This window comes from Tachypleus tridentatus, chromosome 4, assembly GCF_004210375.1.
Source record: "Tachypleus tridentatus isolate NWPU-2018 chromosome 4, ASM421037v1, whole genome shotgun sequence".
Taxonomy (NCBI): Eukaryota; Metazoa; Arthropoda; class Merostomata; order Xiphosura; family Limulidae; genus Tachypleus; species Tachypleus tridentatus.
The window spans coordinates 62,981,909-63,003,933 of record NC_134828.1 but is presented as its reverse complement, the minus strand read 5'-3'; the positions used below and the strand labels follow the sequence as shown (position 1 = coordinate 63,003,933).

The 22,025-nt window shown below is 34.6% G+C and overlaps 2 protein-coding genes across 6 annotated transcripts in view; both read right to left on the bottom strand.

The window, feature by feature from the left end:
- Positions 1-1,190, bottom strand: part of LOC143249272 (microtubule-associated serine/threonine-protein kinase 3-like) — a 192,348-nt gene extending 191,158 nt beyond the window's left edge. For both annotated transcript variants that reach the window (XM_076498816.1, XM_076498817.1), the window contains exon 1: positions 30-1,190. In XM_076498816.1, the coding sequence (XP_076354931.1) occupies positions 30-1,052 (1,023 nt within the window). In that variant the 5' untranslated portion in view covers positions 1,053-1,190. The remainder of the gene's footprint in view (positions 1-29) is intronic.
- LOC143249274 (uncharacterized) overlaps positions 1-22,025 on the bottom strand; it is a 78,144-nt gene that overhangs the window by 611 nt on the left and 55,508 nt on the right. Inside the window, exons 3-5 of one of the 4 annotated variants that reach the window (XM_076498828.1) lie at positions 16,453-16,567; positions 13,325-13,388; positions 1,294-1,842 (exon numbers count right to left, since the gene is read on the bottom strand). In XM_076498828.1, the coding sequence (XP_076354943.1) occupies positions 1,794-1,842; positions 13,325-13,388; positions 16,453-16,567 (228 nt within the window). In that variant the 3' untranslated portion in view covers positions 1,294-1,793. Of the gene's footprint in view, positions 1-1,293; positions 1,843-13,086; positions 13,389-16,452; positions 16,588-22,025 lie in introns of those variants that run through there. The other 3 variants (XM_076498830.1, XM_076498832.1, XM_076498829.1) reach the window with 3 other exon arrangements.

Here is a 22,025-nt window from a genome sequence, read left to right as displayed (position 1 = left end):
TGAAAGGGTAACCCAGCTAACACACTTACCTGGTAATGAAGGGGTGTTTGAGGTAGAGACGAATGAGTTGTCGGGTCAGAGGGCATATCAAAATCTACACTAACAATCCTCACACGCATCATCAATCCACGTCGTCTCATTATAACAGGCATGTCTTCTTCATACATGGTAGTTTCTTGGGAAGCAGAGGTTCGGGGATGACCAGAATTACAAATATTCGAACAATAATGCTTTTGAGGCTGAAGATCTCCTTGATCGTGAGAGGATGAGCTATTAATAAACATAAATGAACTCTCAGTATTCACTCTGTCTAGTCTATGTGAATCTGAGTTCTTAGAAAAAACAGTTTCAGAACCCTGGGTTCTTGAAGCTAAATAAGACGTGTTTCCTGTATGTCGTTCTCTTTTCTGTGGAGAATTAGAAGCGAGTTCCAATTCCTGTCGAAGAAAGTAAGTCCTTGGTACGTGTATACTTTCTCTTGGTTCCGGTAGAGTGAAACTTGACACATTAGACGTTGTTGTAAAGTTAGAAACCCTATTGTTAGGGTATTCCTGTTCTTTAGATTCCTCTGAATGAAACATTTCTTTGCACTTTTGTTCACCAACACATTCTTTTAGTGAAAGTTCGCAAGATTTTCCTTTTTTACTGGAAACAATGGTCACCGTACTGTTAATAAGTCTCGTTTCTGGCATTCTACTTGACGGTGTATCTTGCTGGACTAAATAATTGCTTTTTTGACAAGTTGCTACCATGGTTGCTGAAGCCTGCATACTGTCAATATATTTTGCTTCAGGCATTTTCCAAGGTGCAATATAATGTCGAGAAGAGATTTCTGAGCAAGTTGTTGCCATGGTTACAATACTGTCTGTAGATTTTGGCCCTGATATTTTCCATGACGCTATATCTTGCCTAGAAGTTGTTTCCGAACTAGCTGTTACCATCGTTAGAGTGGTTGTCATAGTTTTGACAGATCCTGTATTTGAGGGAAGAACTTCCTGACGTAGAGAGGAACCAGTTGTTCCACCTACCCGTAGTTTATGAGACTCCAACATTGTAATATAGTAAAGAAGTCCAATTTCACGGCTTATGTAGAAATATCGCAAACTTTTAGAGTAACTTGATGATTTAAAATCTTCTAATAATCATTGAAAACTGATACATCGTTCTTTCAAATTAACATATCGTTTGTTTTTTTTTTTTGGCGAAACGTCAGATACAAGCACTAATGTTCTAAGCATGGACTAAGACCACTTTGAAAACAAAACAATTAAAAGCAAGAAGCATTCACAACTAAGTACAAGGAATACTTAACTGACTCGTTTCTCAATTCTATTGTTTGAAAGGTTTCTTTCAAAGCGTGAACATTTTCGTAAGGAAGTTTCAAACATTATCCTATTGTTTTAATAGTATTTTATCCCGGGCTGCTAAGCTCTTTGAAGAAATACCTTATACTTGTCTCAATTTATATAAAGGTGTAGAAGGTTCATTATAGGAGTGGAAATACACAGTAGAGTAAACAACGGTTATGGAAGAGTTCTCTCTCTTCTACAGAAAGATATACAGTCTAGTCTAAGCTGCTTCGTTAACATCCAGTCTTGAACGCTTGTATTCTGAGCACCGATTCCCAGCACAGTAGAATACCTGCTTACCAGGTGTAGTGAAGCTGGATGTTCCCAACGTCCGCCTCACACGGATGGAGAAGTCTCGTCTGTTTGTGCTGAATCAATAGCACACACACACACACAGACACGCGAGCTACGTCATTCCCCCACAGTGCACTCTTCACTTGACATTTAGTAACGGAAGATATCTCTATGTTTCTGGTGTGAAGGAAGTTCGGAACTGGAAGAAACAGTTTGTCGGAAACTTCATATTTTTATTACTTTTTAATACCTCTTAAATATTGAACTTCCCTTCACCTGACGAGACGAAAACAAAAAAAAGAGTACCTAAAGTATCTTTCAACAAGATAAAAATGAAGAACGAGGTTATTACGAAAAGGACATGAGTAACCATACTACATTAATAAACCTACTAGGTCACACAGCTCTACAGTCTCTTACACCAATAAAACTATCAGTCCACACAGCTCTACAGTCTCTTACACCAATAAAATTGTCAGTCCACAGAACGCCACTGTCTCTTGCACCAATAAAACTACCTACCCACACAGCTTCACGGTCTCTTACACCAATAAAACTACTAGTCTACAGAACTACACTCTTTTACACCAATAAAACTAACAATCAACACAGTTTCACGGTTTCTTAAACCAATAAAACTGAATACTGATCTCCTCTATTCTATCATCTAGCAGTTCCTGTCTCCCTCATCTGGAAAACGAAACAGTAATGAAGCAATATAAAGCACGTCGTGTTTGTGCCTTTTCTAACGCGCGCGCACGCACGCGCGTGTGCCACAAAATTTCGATGAGGAAAACTGTAATTAAGTCCAAGTGTCCTGGAATTTTTTTTTATAAATACAGACCTACCATGAGATGTGTATATCTGAACAAGTACTTGTTAATTGTGCACATTAATGCGCCTAGTAACACACATTATTTTACTGTACTAGATTCAATTGAACGTGTTACATATTTTATTCTCATGTACTGTCCAAACTTCTAACTAATGCTTCATATATTGCACAGACTTTACACCTCAAAAGCACAGCATTACTGGACATATCCTTCCAATCTGATGGATAAGGTAACAGTTGATGCAAAAATGCTGCTTTCATTTCAAAATTCTGAAAAGAGGCGAACTGAAACTCCTTCAGTTACAATGTTTCATAAAATTAAGTTTTTATCATTTAGGTCTTGAGAAGATTATCAGGGTGTGCGACAACTAATGTAGTTTTGTGCATTTTTGCCAAGACTATTAGACAATAGACCATAACCAATGCCTACACTTAACTAAAACCCTGAAAACTTAAAGCTTATAATAAAAATAATACACTTAAAAGATACATAAAAATTATTAACCTCACAGTAACAATTACTAGACGAAATAAAAATGCATATATGTACATATATTTCTACAGTAACAACTACATATTGTACTCTTAATAATTTAACTATATGTACATATACAAGGCACAGAAATCTGTAAGTCTGTCCATTATCTAACAATTCCTACGTTCCTGGGTGAATCTCAACTAAAATTTATTATATGATAGCTTGGAACAAGGGACATTTTATGGTGGTTTACAACCCCCTCTACCACATTATTGCTGTTATTTAGCACTTTATATCTTTGACGTAAATTAATGTCAAGTACATTCATAGATGACGCCACGAGAAGGAATGAAATGAAAAAGTAGCACCGCTATTGGAATACTACGTAAACTCAGTTAAAGCTTCTACGACAAATCACCAAAAGCTATTTCATGAGTTATACTCACTTCCTAATTTGAGCCGTGACCCTTCAACTTCGGTCCTTTCAACATACACTCTAGCGGCCAATGAACGTCAATTAATTAATCATATGAAACACGGTGGAAAGATATTAAAATCTAGGTATTGAAAGCGTGTAACCAACCACTACTACATTTCTCGCTACCTCTTCTTACAACGTTACCCTGACCATCGCACAATGTATATCATGTTTTAAATATATAAATATTGAATTTTTAAAAATTTTGCAAACTGTTTTGTGAGGTAATAATATGTCACGCTGTAAATAAATTGGGTGAAACTTGGGATTTTTGTTTTATTTGTTACAATACCCACCCAGGACAAAAGACAGGCACAACAGCTTGTATGAAATAAATTGGTATATTTACGTTTCTACAATCTGTTTGACCTAAATTACTATATTACAAATTTAACCATTTTTACTTACATAAGTAAAACAAAAACTGACACTATCCTGTAGAATGTTGCTTACCAACGGATACATATATAGTACTTTTGGAATTGGTGCTAATGTTTTATAGTAATTATTGCTTTATGTTCGTTCCCTGTTGGATTTACGATAATAAAATCAGGGATTCGATTTCGATCGGTAGACACAACAGATGGCCTTATGTGGTTTTGTTGTAAGAGAAACATAAACACGCTTGTGTTCTTTTAATTGTAATAGTTGACTTCATTGAAAGCTTCAACCTCTCTATATGTTTACAATCGTTGCAATGACTCATTACATTAAGAAAACGTGGAAACTAGACAACAAAGCTATAAAAATAATGTTTAAAATGGATTCATTAGCGCTGATGTTTCGAAAATGAGTTTAATAATAAATAACCTTTTGGCAAATATTTCGCAGGAATTGTTCTTTGGGGTTTTACTTCAAATGTCTCTAATATACTCTTAAAAAGTCTATTTGAGATCGGCAGCTTCTTTCTTAGCTAAGTAATTAGGTTGTATGAGCGTTTGAATTCATTACCTTTTGGCCCAGCATGGCCAGGTGGCGCTCGGCTCATAATCCGAGGGTCGTGGGCACGAGTCTCTTTCACACTACACGTACGTTAAAATGTGACGGTCAATCCCACTATTCGTTGATAAAAGAGTAGCCTAAGAGTTGGCGGTGGGGGGTGATGACTAGCTGCCTTCCCTCTAGTCTTACACTGCTAAATTACGGACAGCTAGCGCAGATAGTCCTCGAGTACATTTGCGCGAAATTCAAATTAAACAATTACCTTCTCAGTAGTAGTAGAGTTCTTTACCAATAATATACAAACCACTCAGCATACCATGACGGATCTGTATCTGATGGTACTTGCCCTGGTCCATTATTATATCTATTTCGCAAATATCTCCTGTTATCTCAGCACAAAAACAATCCCAAACCACCACAGTGCCTCCTCCATGCTTCATGGTAGATACTATGTATTAAGGTAAGCATCTTTCACCTTTCATTTCCCGGACATACAACTTAAGCTTCGAACCAAATATTTCCAATTTGGACTCATCAACCACAACACCCTTTTCCAATCATCAATAGTCCAGGTTTTCTACATTTAGCAAATTTAAGTTCCTTGACAATATCTATAGATCAAAGTAAATAATTTTTTATGTGCTACATCACTGAATAGCCCATTATCATTAAATCTTCTTGATACTGTATATCTGGACACCTTTTTGCTATTTTGTCGTTCATCTCATGTTTGGGACCAGTGACGGTCTTCTTTCTGTTCCGAAAGCTGTATAAACGAACACGCTTAATATCAGAACCATTGAATTTAAGTGTTTTTCCTTTCCTGTTTTCAGAGTTACAATGACAGCGTTTGGGGGAGCATTTTAAGTTTATAACAATTTATAGGAGTCCAACCAGCGTCATCTAAAGCTCTTATGCGACGTCTCTACTCTACTGAAAGTTCTTTACACTTTTTTGAGCCGTGACATGGCAACAAAACTTAATATATAGTGTTAAAGCCTTGTTTTATTAAGGTTTATTTGTGTAGTTCTATTAAATTGGTTTCTTTTAGCACATACTGGTATCATATGCTAGCTTCTTTCTATATCGTTAAGACACAATATGGGTGCCATGACAGTTATTTCAGACTCTAAATGTGATCAGTATGTTCATTCAAACCGAATCCTTATGACATATCCTTGGTACAAGTATATGAAAATTCTAAAGAATGAAAAGTATTCTCACACTGGCTCATCCAACTGTCAAGAGGGATCAGTGATGTATTACTATAGTATTGAAATTTATGTTACATAGAATGGAAGAATTAGTCCCAAAAAATGATAGAATTGTAAAATAGTCTCTTATCGTAACAGTTTTGCACAATACAGTATATGATGAAGACACTCTAAAATTAAACTACTCATGACTAAAGCTATCAAATAACACCAGTCTTGAGAACAAATTTCTCAGCCCGTTGAAATACGTGTTAGACAAAATTACCATAAGCTCTTGTCTTTTCTTTGTGTTACAACTAATAAGGATTAGTGACAATAAAGTTGTGTTTAATCCTAGATTCATGATACAAATAAATCAAACATAACAAACCGATGACATGGGGCCCAAGCATGGCCAGATGGTTTCTTTATCTGAGAGTCGTGGGTGCTAGTCTTCGTCACACCAAATACGCTCGCTCTTTCACCCGTGGGGCGTTACAAAGTGACGGTCAATCTCACTATTCGTTGATAAAAGAGCAGCCCAAGAGTTGGCTGTAGGTGGTGATGACTAGCTGCCTTCCTTCTAGTCTTACGCTGCTAAATTAGGGACGACTAGCGCAGATAGCCCTAATGTAGTTTTGCGCAAAATTCAAAACAAATAAACAAATCGATGACCTGAACATTTTCGGAGGGTAGACCAATCTTCCTCCTTCAGTTATCATGGTAACTTCACTAATAAGCTCTCGAGCTATGCGATATTTTATACTATGATTAATCTACCTTTTACTATATTTATATCAGTCTTTACTTTTGTATATTAAGGCTTTTTATACATCCGCCATTTTTGACAAGCAAACAAGCAGCTTTGTACAAAATGAACAAAATTTACTGGAAAAGCTTGAAATAGTTTGGATTATTATAACTACTCGATTACGGTTAAGAGCTTTAATGCAATTCCACTTTTACAAACCAATAAACCTAAAATTTATAACAAAAATCACGTAAACTCTAATTTTTTTCGAAAATTGTCCATTTTGGACTGAAATCAGAAGGGTTTAAAAATAATCTTTCGGATCTATCGCTTTCTCCCATATATCACTGCCAAAGAGGCCTTTCGTATAATATCAGAAATATTAATTAGGATAGGCGATGAGAGACAATGTTTAAATGCCGAAATAGGAGAATTATTAATAGCCAATTGGCCTACAATTTGAGGGAAATTATCACGTAGACTGCAGATGTTGCTTTTATTCCTCTCACTTCTGTTCTTTCTTTTTCATTACGAGGCATCAGTAAACACGTGCTGAGAAATATGGCTTACAGTTGTGTTCATGGCCAATCTGGGCGAAATTGGAAATGAAACTAGATAAAAACCGCTCTAGCACTACTTTGATTGCAATCAATATAAAATAAGTTCTATGTTTACATTTTCAGTTGTCTCAATAAAAAAAAACACTTTTAACTCTACCAACCAGTTTTTATGAAACAAATTGTATAGTATCTTCTCAGGCCATACGTGCTGTAAAAATGTTTACACTTATTGCAGAAATCTCACACCCCAGAAGGACACAATCTACACTAAAATCCTTACATGCATCATCAAAATATTATTCTGATGAATAAATAGTAAACGTTTGAAGCGTCGTTAATAATTGCCAAGTAAAATATATTTTGAAAACCTTTATTCGTTTAAATCTACTCTAACAGTTTCTTTATCCTGACGAAAAAACATGCTGATTTAAACGGATCACTGACAAAACTAATGTTAATTAACAGCAAAATATACACAAAAAATGTAAATTAAACAGGTTATAATAATTGTTGCTTTACATTTTCTTAATAACACTATGTAACACAAATTTTGTTCCTGGATAGTATGTGTTATTTCTTAATTGCTTAAAAATAAAGAAAATGGCAATTATTCCCTTCAAACTTTGCTTTTATGACCTGGATTACGAAATTTAGAAATTAACCTATTTTCTATGTAAAAACAGGCAAATTTGCACATTTTCATTTACGTAAGGTCTGACTGTGTGTTTGTGTGTGTGTTTTTCTTATAGTAAAGCTGCATCGGGCTATCTGAGGAGTCCACTGGAATCGAACGCCTTATCTTAGCGTTGTAAATCCGTAGACTTACAGCTGTACCAACGGGGGACCATAAGGTTTGAATAAACCAACATATGAATCAAAATTTACATGTATTTACACAAAAGGTCCATTATGACCAGGTGGGTTATGGCGTTCGACTCTTAATCTGAGGGTTGCGGCTTCGAATCCACGTCGCACCAAACATGCTGGCCCTTTCAGCTGTGGAGGCATTGTAATGTAACGGTCAATTCCACTATTCGTCGCTATAAGAGTAGCCCAAGAGTTGGCGGTGGGTGATGGTGACTAGCTGCCTTCCCTCTAGTCTTGCACTACTAAATTATGGACGGCTAGTGCAAATAGCCCTGATGTAGCTTTGTGCGAAATTCAAAAACAAACAAACAATTTATATGAAAGTTATACAAAAATGAACAAAAATGTTTAACAGCGAGTCGTTTTTCGATATTTTCGACTGTAATGTAAATCACTTTCACGTATCAGCCCCCAAATATAGTCTCCCATCATGTTTTCGTTATACGCTCCCAGGTCACAAAGCAAAGTTTGAAGAGAAAAATAGGTCTTTTCCAATTGGGAAATAACACTTTCTGCCCAGGAACATGAAAAAGTAAAAAAATTTGTTACACAGTGTAATTATTTAACTTCATTGATTTGTTTTAGTTTTTTACTCATAATTATTCTATTTTTCTACAGTGCATTTTTCTTATAGCAGAGTCACATCGGGCTATCTAATGTGTCTACAGAGGGGAATTGGACCCCTGATTTTAGCGTTGTTAATCCGAAGACTTACCGCTGTCTCAGCGGGGACATTTTTTTTTATGTACAGACTTGGCCAAAATAGTTTCATACTGTTTTATACTGATGTTATTGTCTTCATAGATGGCGTAGTTAATGAGTAAATGTCCGAATAATAACAGACAAAGCAGCGTATGCTCGGACGAATGTGTATGAAATGTTATTCTGGGTTTTATAAGTTGTTTTGGACATTTGTTTGTTAAAACACACATAAAAATATGTTTTGTATAAAAGGTGTTCTTTCAGGATAATCTTTTTTCGAAACACTTAGTTCAAACAATTTCTCTGCATTTGATTTAAAATCATGCCTCGTCGCGTGCCAGACGTTATAGGGCATCAAATTATTTCACTGTTCAAAAATAGTATGAAACAAAAAAACATTATTAGAACATTAAGGCATGCTCAGTGCAGTGTATCCCAAATCCTGAAACGTCATGGGATTATAGGAAACATTGTTCCAAGAAAGTCTATTGGAAGACGCCGAAGAAATACTACCCGTGACGATGATGTTTTGACAGTGTAATACGTTCAGATCAAAAAACGTCTTGCAACACATTCATTCTATGTTATCCAGAAAAATCGTGAATAGGAAATTGACTAAACAAAGCTGTCTGGAAACCGATATTAGCCGAAACTCACAGCCTTCACCGTGTTAATTGGGCAAGACAGCCGATTTACAGTTATGACACTAGCGATATGTCAGAACCCTGTTTCTGTCCTGTTAAAGCTCATAGTAGAATTCGAGTTCGTCGTTTGCCTAGACAACAGATGAGGGAAGGTCGTTTTTCACACAGGGAGCACGCAGGAGGTAATGTAGTACATGCTTGGGCAGCTATTCTTCATGGTGGAAAAACTCATATTCTCCAGATAAACGACAGTGGCTTTTTCTACAGGCATCACATGGGGACGAATTTTGTGCCATATGCTAAGGCAAAGTTTAACAATAACTGTGTGTACCGAGATGACAATGATAATACCTGCAGTGCGCATACAGTACAAGATTATTTCGACCAGAAGGACTTTACAAGATGGCCATGGCCAGTAAAGTTTCCAGATTGTAATCCTACTGAGAACTGTTGGGCAAAACTGAGCCGATAAACTATTAATCTTGACCATAAACCAACTACTATAACTGAGTCGCAGCACCTTCTAGTAGCAAGTAAGGATGAAATCATGATAAATGACATCAATAACCTTATTGACAGCATGCCACGTCGTCTTGCGGAGGTTATTAGGGTTCAAGAAGAACTAATCAAGTAAAAATGTTTGAAATGAACTTCATAAAGTTACAGATACTATTTATTATAATTAGACACTGTATTTTGTTACAATGTATATTTTGGCAAGGTTTTGGTGTGACAAGTAAGATATTAAACTACACATCTTTCTACAGATGTCTGACAAAATTGTTTGTTGTTTTAATAAATCGTTTGTGATGTCTATGGAACCTGTCTCATACACATTTTATAAGTAGGTATTTACTATATCATGCATTTCACAGTTTGTCAACGCTAAGTAGTCATCTTAATAATAATGACCTTAGTTGTTACAAAAAATGATAACGTTTTAGCCCTGACTGTAGATTCTCTCTTTATATATGTATGTATTATAAAATAAACTAACACAAGTTGAAAAGTTTGCTTTAAATATGTAAACATAAATATTTATTTTTAAAAAGACTTTTTTTGCAAAATTACCATTGTATCACGTACAAACCATAAGTTTAAGATACCACTTTATTTTAAAATAAACATTTATTATACGAAAAATACCAAAACTTTGTTATATATATTGGCAGGTGTTATTATTTTTTCGACCTGTGTCTAGCATAACATGATGCAACTACGTTTTCTAGATGGGAAGCTACTTCTGCAAGTGTAACGTGCAAAGGGGAGACGTTTTTTTTCCCAAGTTTCTTATTACGAGTGGTAGAGCTATAGAACTACTGTAACAACTGTTTCTGAATTTTCTTATACTCTGTGTATGAAACGTAAAATTGTAACTTTCAATGAGCATTTTTTTCTGCAATTTTGTACTTTTGTCTCTTAAAGAAGCTTTCTCTTCTTTCAGTTTCTTTCCATCAATTAATTCGATTATATTTATTTATTCGTTAATTTTCTTTCTCTATCTTATTTTGTGTACCGTTTTCTACAATGTATTTTTTGTGGATTAAAATTGTGCAATTCTCTAGCACATCGTGTAAAATCTTCAACATCATAACGTTCTTTTTACGTTCACACTCATCTAGAAACATCGCATCTTATCCATGAATAACATTTTGGCAGAATATATGTTGCATATAAGGTAACGTTCCCAAACAATCTCGTATAAATTGATTATATTATTAAAGAGAAACGAAAGGTGGATCCTAATAAACTTCTTGGCATAAGTGCTTTCTACGTACGGATTATTATCAAAACCTGTCTTCGCCTGAAGTAAGATCAATAAAAAGTATACAAGTATATTTCCGGCTATATATGCTGCCATCTGTAGCTAGTACATGTCGTTACTTATAGCCAATAGTTTAACAATTACGAATGATTTATGACAATTTGGACCTGTTTTAGATGGCCTGACATCATATCTCACAATAGTTCCTCTGGTTAGCTTTAAGAGATGAAAATTGAAAGTTAAAGAATAGATAAATTGAATTGGGTGTCCAAAACTATAAAGTTATAGTAGAAAACATCGTTCTAATATCCGTCACTTACTAAAAGTAACATGGGTGAAAGAGGCCTTTAACATTTATTTTAGCAATCTTATTTTCTCCAGCCAGTCTAGAATCTTAATTCTTGTAACAGAGACGAGACAGTAAATAATAAAGTTAAGTCTTCTTAAAAGTATTTTTCAGCTGGAAAAGCAATAAAGCACCATTTCTTTACATGGAAGTGGGCGTTTAGGTACGATCCATATATATATAGGCCATACATGAAAAAGAATAAACGAGGATGCATACTGAAAAAAGTGGGAACAAAACACAACATGGAAAAATAATATAGTTTCAGCAGAATATCGTCTTGTTTCTTGCTTTCATGCCAAATATTTTGAAATACAAATCACTTACTCTCGGTTCCCAGTGGTTTGGTGGCAGGTATGCGAGTTCATAACACTAAATATCGGCTTTCGATGCCGTGGTGGGCAAAGCAAAGATAACACATGATGTAGCTTTGCGCTTAACAACAAACAAACGCTTTTTATTTATACATATGTGTGTGTGTGTGTGTGTGTCAAAGTAAATTAACAAACAATTATTAATACTTCATTGTAATTTAAAACTATCGTATAGCCCGTCACAAATGGCAGGGCAAATAGTACCACCCCGACTCCACTCTAATCCCACAGTTCATAGCTAGCTTAAATAAATAAATTTTGCAAAATCAGGCTTGACCAATAAAGAAATAGTAAAATGAAGTCGAGGCAGTCAAACATCGGTAAATTCTTTTGTGAGTCAATGAAAATTAAAATCATTCGTGAAATTAACTCGTGGAGTATTCATAGGGTAAATATTGGTAAAAACAAGTTGAGATTAACAATTTCTGACATATAGAAAATCAGGTGAGTTTTAGTAACACTACGTTCTAGCAATGATTTTTATGTATCGTGGTGCTTAAACAAAAGTATTGTTATTGATCTGCGTACTGAAAGTGTAAAATGAAATTTATAGACAACAAAACTTGAAAAATATTTATTTATTCAAAGACTCTATTGATTAAAGAGATTTGTATTTTTTATATGAATAATGTCGGTGATACAACGGAAAATAGCTTAATTCAGAAACGATATAAGTTTAAAACTGAATCGATATTTGTACTATCATGATAAATTTTATACACTCGCAACAATTCCACAATTGCCATCTAGGTGATCCCAAACTACGCCTTTACTCTAGTCTTATTATACCAACACTTAGTACACTTATAAGGTTTCATGGCACCACTGGCATTAAAATCGTAAAAAGTAGACAGCTGTCGAACTATTTGATCTGGATAAATGCATTTTGGTTTTAATTACTCCTCCTATTTCGAAAAACAAGCGTCATGACGTGATATGATACACAGGGTTTTATATTGTCGTTGTTATTTGTAGTTAAGCACAAAGCTACACAGGTTATCTGTGTTTTGCCTATCATGGGTATCGAAACTCGGTTTTTAGCAGTATAAGTCCGCATACATACTGCTGTGCCACTAAGAGGCGTTGGATTTTATGCAGATTGGATAAACTTTTATTCTCTGAAGATATCAAACCCGCCTTTTATAAAAGTTAGAGAAGAGGTTCAACAAATGTATGGTTGCTGATCAGTCTTTTAAAATATAAAGAGAAACAAAATAATTGAACAGAAAAAAAGTAACAAAATAAAAATGATGAAACTTAAAGATATTGTAGGGTGAAAATTAAAAGAACAAATCACTTTCGTCATTTAAATTTATATTTTTCCTGAAAAGTTTTTGTAAAATTGACTTATTTTTACGTAAATGTAAAACAAATAATACATATTATTTAAGAAATAAAACGTTTAGAATAGTCGAGCTATTTGTCATATTCAGTAACTTATGATAAAAATATTGGGGCGTCTATACAACTTCCGACTTCAGACACCTCGATGGTACAATGGTCAGTTTACTGTCTTACAAAGCCAAAATATTGAGTAATATTCTCTACAATGGAAATAGCAGAGAGTTCAACGTGGCTTTCCTAAAACAAACAGTCAGTCAAACTGAACTAAAAATATTGGGTTTATAGGGGAAGCTTGTGCCAAAATATATGGGAATGTGAGAAAAATTGGCATCGTTTCTAAAGTATATTTATGACACCTTACCTCTTGTCGCTGTTTACTATAAATTATACTCATTAAAGTACCTTACAGAAGTTTGCTCTTCACTTGCCATCTGATGAACTGCGTTCCAGGAATCGAACAAATCACCTGAAAAATTTATTCATAATAAATTTTGTGATGAAACACAACATGGCATCATATACAGAACACATTAAATATTACTACTATAGAACACGTATTTCTGCTGATTACAAACCAAGTGTCTGTACCACATAACTGTTACTTTTTAATCTGATATGTTAATACTAATTCTAACTTCAATTGTAATTGAAATGCAACAAAAGAACAAAATTTTGCAATAGGTAATACAAAGTACACAAATCAAGATGACAAACATGACGCATTCAGTTATTGATGGATGCTCCTCCAACTCAAAAATTTAGTTTTTTACTATTCTGAGCCATTTCTTATGGCCACTTTGGCCTTCTTGGATGACAAGCAGAGTTGCTTTGCTACTTTAACTCTTTGCCATTTTTTCTGACATTATCTTCCGTCTGTTACTTCTGCAGCTACCTCATCCTTTGTAATGAATATTTTACGCAACTTTCAGTTGGCTTGTTACATATATATTTCTCTGCACTCACGAAAGTGTTCTGAATTTTCTTTCTTTTCACCGACTTTCCTCTATTCTGCTTTGACATTTTTTTTTGTGTCTTAAAACTCTCTTATTTGCTTTTAGATACAGGTGTGAAGCTACTCAAGTGCTATCTGCGCTCGTTTTCTCTAACTCCGAACTAATAGATACACTAGCATTTAGTCAACAGGACTAACCATCGACACGTGGATACCACTTTTGTTTTAGAAAATAGTGAGATTTGACAGTCACCCTTATAAACACTGGATACAAACTGCAAAGTGAGATTTTAATAGTTTTTTTTTGTTGTTTTTTGTTTGTTTGTTTTTTACAGTAACGGGAAGTAAACAGTTCTCACTTGGTTTCAAAATCTGGGACGCTAACCATAGAGTCATGTTTGACCATAATTCTCTTTATCTTTTCTTACTAATTTCTCATCTTATTGTGTTTGATTGTCTTTCATTTCTATTTTCTTCACAATTGCCTTTTTTTCTTACTTTGTCCTTTGCTCATGTTGGGCATAAGCACTTCTGGCCATTTTAATTTTTCATCTTTTGCAAACGTCAGGTCACTGGTATTCTCAATAGTCAACTCAGTTATGAGTGCTTATTTCTTGAAAATAAACGTCCCACATCAGCATTTGTACAATGCTTTTAATTGCATGGTTTGGAACAAAGCAAAATGATTGTAGACCATCTCTTAGGCTTGAAAAGTCTGTACCTAAGGCATGTAACCAAGTAAATTTTTATTACTGCTTCCTTCAGTGAAACATTTTCTAGGGAAGCGGGATGTGAGCACAGATTAATTCCACAACATACAGCAAAAGTCTCTTAAAAGCAATACTGTAAAGGAGTAATTGGAAAGGAATGGACAATACATCATCTTCTGTTTAAACATGAATAATGTGAACATTTTGATACAGATAAAATGTTTTCTCTGTGCTACTCTAGTTTTCGAGGCGCTACAGCATAGGATTAGCAACGACATTCTAGTATTTCACTCACAAAACCTAAAGTGAAAGACGAAAGGTCCTCAGTTTTTGAACTAGTTTTAATCTGGACTATTAACATTTCATAAAATATCCAAGGTCCTCTCGCGATAACAGAGGTACCAGTGTACTGGTCAGTCTTCTCTATAATCCTTAATTAAATCAGAATCTACACAGAGAATGATACATTCCTGACAAATTATTCCGTTAGACAATCGGCCGTTGTACCTGAGAATGTGTACAAAGTTTTGTTTCGCAAGTACGAAAATTTTCGTTGTATGGTTGTGATTTCGGCCATGAGACCTTGAAGGGTCAAATACACACCAGATGAGTCCTTCATCCATGGAGTGGAATATCAATACTTGTGGCTTGTGTAATAAAAACAGAAACTTCTTCCGTATTCCATAGTCGATGTTATCAGTAGCTACAAAAACTCAATTCCTAAACACGCAGCCATGCCTATTAATGAGAAACAGAATTTTTTTCCTGTTTTGTGATCAACTGTATCACCTCCCTTCGAACGCAAAATATCATTCTTGATATTTTTTACATAAAAAGATAATTTAAAATTAAGTTAACTGTACATCTAACTGCTGGTCTGCCTACTATTAAGTGGCCTAAGATGTAAGGAACTTTGAGCATTTAATAGTCAGAGGCACTTAATTGTATGTCCATTGTGTATTGTAGTTTTCAAGCATATTTAGAAATTCAATTTTGTTTAAAATTTTCTTAAAATAATCTACTGTTCTATGTGATAGTCTGTCTAATAGTATAAAGATGTCTAGGTAGTTATGTGAAAATGTCGAATTGGTAGTTTTTAGTGATTATTGTATGTTAAAATGTCTGTAATTTTAGTATGTGATATGTATATTGAAATGTCTGTAATTTTTGTATGCGATATTTAACCATACAGGGAAGGTATACTTTACCATTAGACGTAGGTTTGTTTTATCAATTTTGAGAATATTTTCAGTTGTTACGTCTTTATTTTTGCAGTCAGACGCCGTATATAGTTAGCTCTTTGCCATACTTTTATTCTAGCAATATTTAAATGTTCTGTTCAATTAAGTTGAGAATCGTAAGTTAAGCCCAGAAATTTAGATGAAGTAGCTACTTGAAAAAGGGTTCCATCTAGATATAAATTGGAGAAGAATGGGTTCACGTGTGTTTTGAAAGCTTTTATTTTGATTTTTTATTTATTATTTATTCTTTATTTATTACAGAATTTCCATATTTTGTTTAATCGTGGTTGTATGCTAGTTGCAACTGTGGTCAGAATCTTTGAGCTTTTCCATATAGATAGCTTGAAAACAAAAACAGTTTTAAATATCACGCTCCAAGCTCCCTGATAAAGGAGCAGGAACATAAATCAGATGTCAAATTGAGGTAAACTTCCACCAAGATCTTCATCACTTCTAGGTGAACTTACGCGGGCATTTTAGATATGGCCACGACTACTTCCCACCCGCCCTGATTCCACCTACTAACGCCAAAACTGTGGCAGAACTTCGCATAAAAACAAATTAACAAACACACAATATGAAACAATATAGAATTTTCGTTTCAAAAACAAAGAGATTAGGACTTACCAATACATTGCTTGGCTTTAAGGTCAGATTTCTGGTATATGAACACAGTCCAACTGATAAATTTTCCTCTGCAAATGCAAGTTCTGAGCATATTCCTCTGTATGGCATCTGAATGCTTGAAATTACATTTAAAAACTGAAAAAATAATATTGTGTTATTCACAATATTAGTGGCGCCAACAAATCTACAGAATACTAACGTATTTAGATATATATAAAATATAAAAAAAGCCTTTAAAATGAATGATAATAGGACTATAGAGACCACTGGAAATAATTTTGTTTCTCACTTGCCATTATGATTTCTGTAAGTTCAGTTTTGATCTTAAACTTTCAATTTATTTTAAATACAAAAACAAAAAATGAAAAAAATTAGTTAAATCAGAAAATGAAAACAATTCGATAAACACTTAATAACAAAAGCCTTAAATTCTTCTTTTTCGGTAATATTTCTTTCTTCAAAAGTAATAAGTACCCAACGGCTAAACTTCTTTGATAGATTTCCTTTGGCATTACTGTAGCGCCACCTTTTCCTTAAATTTTCTTTCCTTTATATGAAATATTTTGTTAGTTTTTACGAACTTTCTCAAATAAGCGAACAAATAACACTATGTAACACAAATTGTGTTCCTGGATAGTATCTGTTATTTCTTAATTGCTTTTATTGTAAAAGTACAGAAAATGGCCATTATTCCCTTCATACTTTGCTTTTCTGACCTGGATAATGGAATTGAGAAGCTAACCTATTTTCTGTGTAAAAACGGGCAAATTTGCACATTTTCATTCACATAAGGTCTGAATAAAACAACATATGAACCAAGATTTACGTGTATTTATACTAAAGGTGTGCGAAAATGAACAAAAATATTTAGAAGTGAGTAGTTTTTCGAGATTTGCGACTGTAATGTAAATCACTTTCACGTATCAGCTCCTAAATATAGTCTCCCATCATGTTTTCGTTATACGTTCCTTGGTAGCGGCGTTCAAAGTCCAGTATATCTTGGTGGAAGCGCTCGCCTTGCTCCTCTGAGTATACTCCCATGTTCTTCTTCAATTTATCAACATGAGCGTCAAGAATATGGACTTTCAGGGACATCCTGCAGCCCATTTTGCCGTAGTTCTTCACCAGAGCCTCAATCAGTTCCACTTAATTTTCGGCCTTGTAATTGTCCAAGAAGCCTCGAACCACTGCGACAAAGCTGCCCCAAGCTTTTTTCCCTCCCTACTGAGCTTCTTGGGGAATTCTGCGCATTCTTCTTTATTTGTGGTCCAACGAAGACACTAGCTTTAACCTTTGCTTCAGACAGCTTAGGGAAGTAGACTCGAAGGTAGGTACTTGAAGGATGCAGACTCCTTATCAAGAGCTGTAACAAATTGTTTCCTAAGACCCAGTTTTATGTGCAGTGGTGGGAACAACACCTTCTGGAGGTCCACTAGTGGCTCACACTTGATATTTTGCCTCCCCACAGAGAACTCCATCCGTTGTGGCCAGTGCTTCCTGTTGTAGTGCGCTGCGGTGTCCCTGCTGCTCCAAAGGCAAAGATAACAGGGACACTTGGTAAAGCCTCCTCAGAGACCCATCAGAAATGTCACCATTTTGAAGTCTCTGATAACCTCCCAACCATACTTATCATACTTCAAGGCTTCTAGCAAGGTCTTGACGCTGTTGTATTCCTCTTTGAGATGCGCCGAATGAGCCAGGGGAAGAGAAGGGTACTTATTCTAGAAAATGTTTATAAGTTCTACAACATTCTAGAAAGTTCTTGAAAATTCTTGTAAGTTCGAGAAAATTATCTGTTATCTACTCGGCATTGAATCTACCTGGAATGTTCTGTAAAATGGGCAAATTTGAAAATTTCATTACCCAGGTTACAAAAGCAAAGTTTGAAGAGAAAAATATATATTTTCCACTTACTTCAGGCATAAGCAATTGGGAAATAACACTTTCTGCCCAGGAACAAGAAAATGTACAAATTTTGTTACATAGTGTAATTTGCTGCTGTAAAAGGCACAAAATGCCCATTAACTAAGAGCCTTTTGTTATTTCATATTCATTGGTGTTTGTTTGTTTTCTAACGAAGAGATGTAGTTTCAACTGTTTGTCAACATTACGTTTAAGATTTTATAGAGCTAAATATACATTACTTTTTTAACGTTCAAACATTCTTCGGGGTCATAATGTGTTTTAATGCATCTCGACACAATAACTGAATCAAAGAATGAAAACATAAATATTGAGCACCGAGCGATTTTCAACGTCTCAGGTACCCCGGTAATTTAAGTTTATAGACTTATATCCGAAGTTCGACTCTCCAGGATGAGCATTGTGAAGGTTCGCATTGAAAAAAATACAAAAACGGTAATAACAACTAAATACACTTTGATCTTTGACTCAAATGCAATCAAAATATATCATAGACCCATATTGAAGCTTCATTATTTCATTATGTTGAAAACGTCGTGTTCATTCACAAAATCTCATTTTAAATATTAGATATGAAGTGGTTGGTAAGATGCTTCTAGAATATTTACAATATCTTGTTGATACTTGGAGCAGCATATATTTCTCTTTTCGTTTCTATAGTAAACCGTTTATAAACCTGACGATGACCGAAGAAGGTTGAAACATTGTTCGCTCCTCTACATAGTGCTTTCTCTGCCCATACCAGATGTTTTTAAATATATAATTTTCTCTACAAGTGGGTTTTCTCGTCATCACGGAGTAAACCGTTTATGTTTGCTTTGTTTCCATAGCAACGATGACAATCGTTAATGAGACCGACATTTAAAAAAAGCTATGATAACTATTGATTTAATAATGCGCACATCATTGGGTTGTAAAATTTTCCACACATTTGATCTTTCTTTAAATTGTGTTCATTCGTAGTAATGGTTGAAATGTACATTGTTTTGGGAATATATCTCACAAAAAAACGGCAAGCATCACTTTTCTTCTTTCAGCACTGCTAGAAAGGTCAAGATAAGGTGCTTTTAGGGAAGACATTGTAGATGCAAAGTGACACTTACTTCCACTTTTCCTATCAAAAAACGCATTTGGTATTAATGCAACCCTGTTCTTGGACAGCTTTATGTGTTAATGCACATCGTAATTCACGAGCAACAAGAATAAGAACTAGAAAAGTAGTTCCTCCTACGCCTAATTACCAGTACTAAGAAATAACTCTTCGCAATAAATTATGTTATTTTCGTTGCAACCAAAAACTGAAAAAAGGCTTAAGAACGTAAATAGCTTTTCATGTCATATAAATAATGGAACTAGAAACTGGGTATATAATTCTGGTCAAAACTCTTGCTAAAGTACTTGCATTTCTTGTAGCAACAACGACGACGTTTTTATGTTAGATAGTTTCACTCTAAATAAATCTACAGAATTCGATTCAGATCTTGCATTAAACATGTAAGCTAAAGTAATGAGTTTGAAAACATTAATCATTGAAGCTTTCACAATAATAACAGCCAACGATTCTACGCATAAAAATTCAGCGGTGAACAAGCGCTTACTGTTATAAAAATGTATCTCAGGACGGCTGGTATGGGTATTAACACTTTTGCTGATAAAGTAGAGAACAACGTTTCGACCTTCTTAGGTCATCTTCAGGTTATCAAGTGAGTTTCTCGACATCCCTAAGCGCTTACTGTTATAGTTTTCTAGTAATTTTGAGCCCTCTATAATTTATTCAAAGAAAAAATCGCAAATAAAATATATTACGTAACAATGAAAGAAAATCTTGAAGGCATAAGTGTGCCTAAAAGCCATTGGTCGATCGCAATTAAAAAATTTTTGTCCTCGGGTGAAATAAGAAGTGTGATTTGTTTTTTGCATAATTGTCTTTTCCGTCAAAAAATTAATAATTAGTATGTGTATTTATTTTCGAAGATTCCCATTTTCTTCCGTTCCACTTTGTCTTATCTAACATAATCCTTACTAGCAAAGGCACTACAGAATCTCACACTTTCCTGGTCGTGTTTTTCTGTGTCTGTTGGTAACACAGATGGTGGATGTTAAGTAGCACCTGAAACTTATCTTACGATAGTAAACAAAACAGAAACCGGTTATAAGCGGATCCGTTGCGGATCAATAGAGGTTTAGTGTCGGGCCATACCTAACCCCTAGAAATGTGCAATCGATACGAAATTACCAGGATAAAGAGCAGTGTCGGGAAAATTTTGCAGGTGTTGCGAAGAAAATACATAACCAAATAAAGGCTCCTGAAGAGATGAAGATAACGAAACAAAAGCAATTCCCAACAGCTCCCTCACAAAAAATCTATGTTTCAAGGCGATTCAGGATTGCCAGTAAAACGTTATATAAAACAACGCATATGGCTTAGTAAGTTACAAAAAAAAACACACATATATTTCGCAGGTAACGGAAGTAAAAGGGTGTAAAGAATAGGGACAAAGTTAGAAGTGAATCAAACTGATCAAAGCAGTGCCACTCGAAGGAAAATAGAAACTAGGGTGCTGAAAATATGCTCCTCGGGGAAAAAATATAATTAAAAAGAAAGTTTTGGCCTATTTTGAAGTCCAACTTGTAATGAAAATAAAGGGAAATAATATACACAAACAGAACATAGGTCAGAATAGACAGTACACTGAACAACTTACATTATCTTCTGGTTATTACCTTCATTTCATCTTTTCGATTCTTTTATCTCTAACTACTAAATTCATTTTAGAATATTTAACTCTTCATAGCGAGTCGTTATTTTCAACTATTAACTAAATCCAACTACAAGAAATCGTAAATTTATCGACATATATCTATGCATTTATAGACAGATAATAGATATGTATGCGTATACATAAAAGTGCTTTCAACGTAAAATATTTACCAATCATACACCAAATATATCCGTGGAATATGACTTCCAAAACTAATAAAAAATGAACTACTCTGTTGTTTTACAGCGAAAAACAAACAGTAACAGAAATATTTGAAAACGCAATAACATTTTAACTCACTATATAGTAACTCGATTTAGGTATGTGTATACTATTACGGTATTATGCCTAATTTATTATTGTGTATTATACAACGGACCAACTGTTTAGTAATTATATATATATATTATAGTTTTATTAACTTTTTATGAAACATCAAATAAATTATTTGTTTTTTGAATTTCGCGCAAAGCTATCTGTTCTAGCCGTCCCTAATTTAGCAGTGTAAGACTCTTAGGCTACTCTTTTACCAACGAATAGTGGGATTGACCGTCACATTATAATACCTCCACGGCTGAAAGGGCGAGCATGTTTGGTGCGACGGGAATTCGAACCCGTGACCCTCAAAAGTACGAGTCTAACGCCTTTATACACCTGGCCATGTCGGGCCCGGTAAAATAAAAAAAAAAATGTCTTTGACGTAAGAATCTAATTCATTCCTTCATTCGCAGCTCCCTCTAATAAAATAAAAAGAACTAAAAAACCCAACATTAGAAGATACACATCACTATTGTAAGTTATGTAACTGCACTTCTTTGGTTTGCCAACCCAAGATATGCTGATAAGCCTTAAACAGGCTAAAATGCAATAAACAGCAGAAAGCACAGC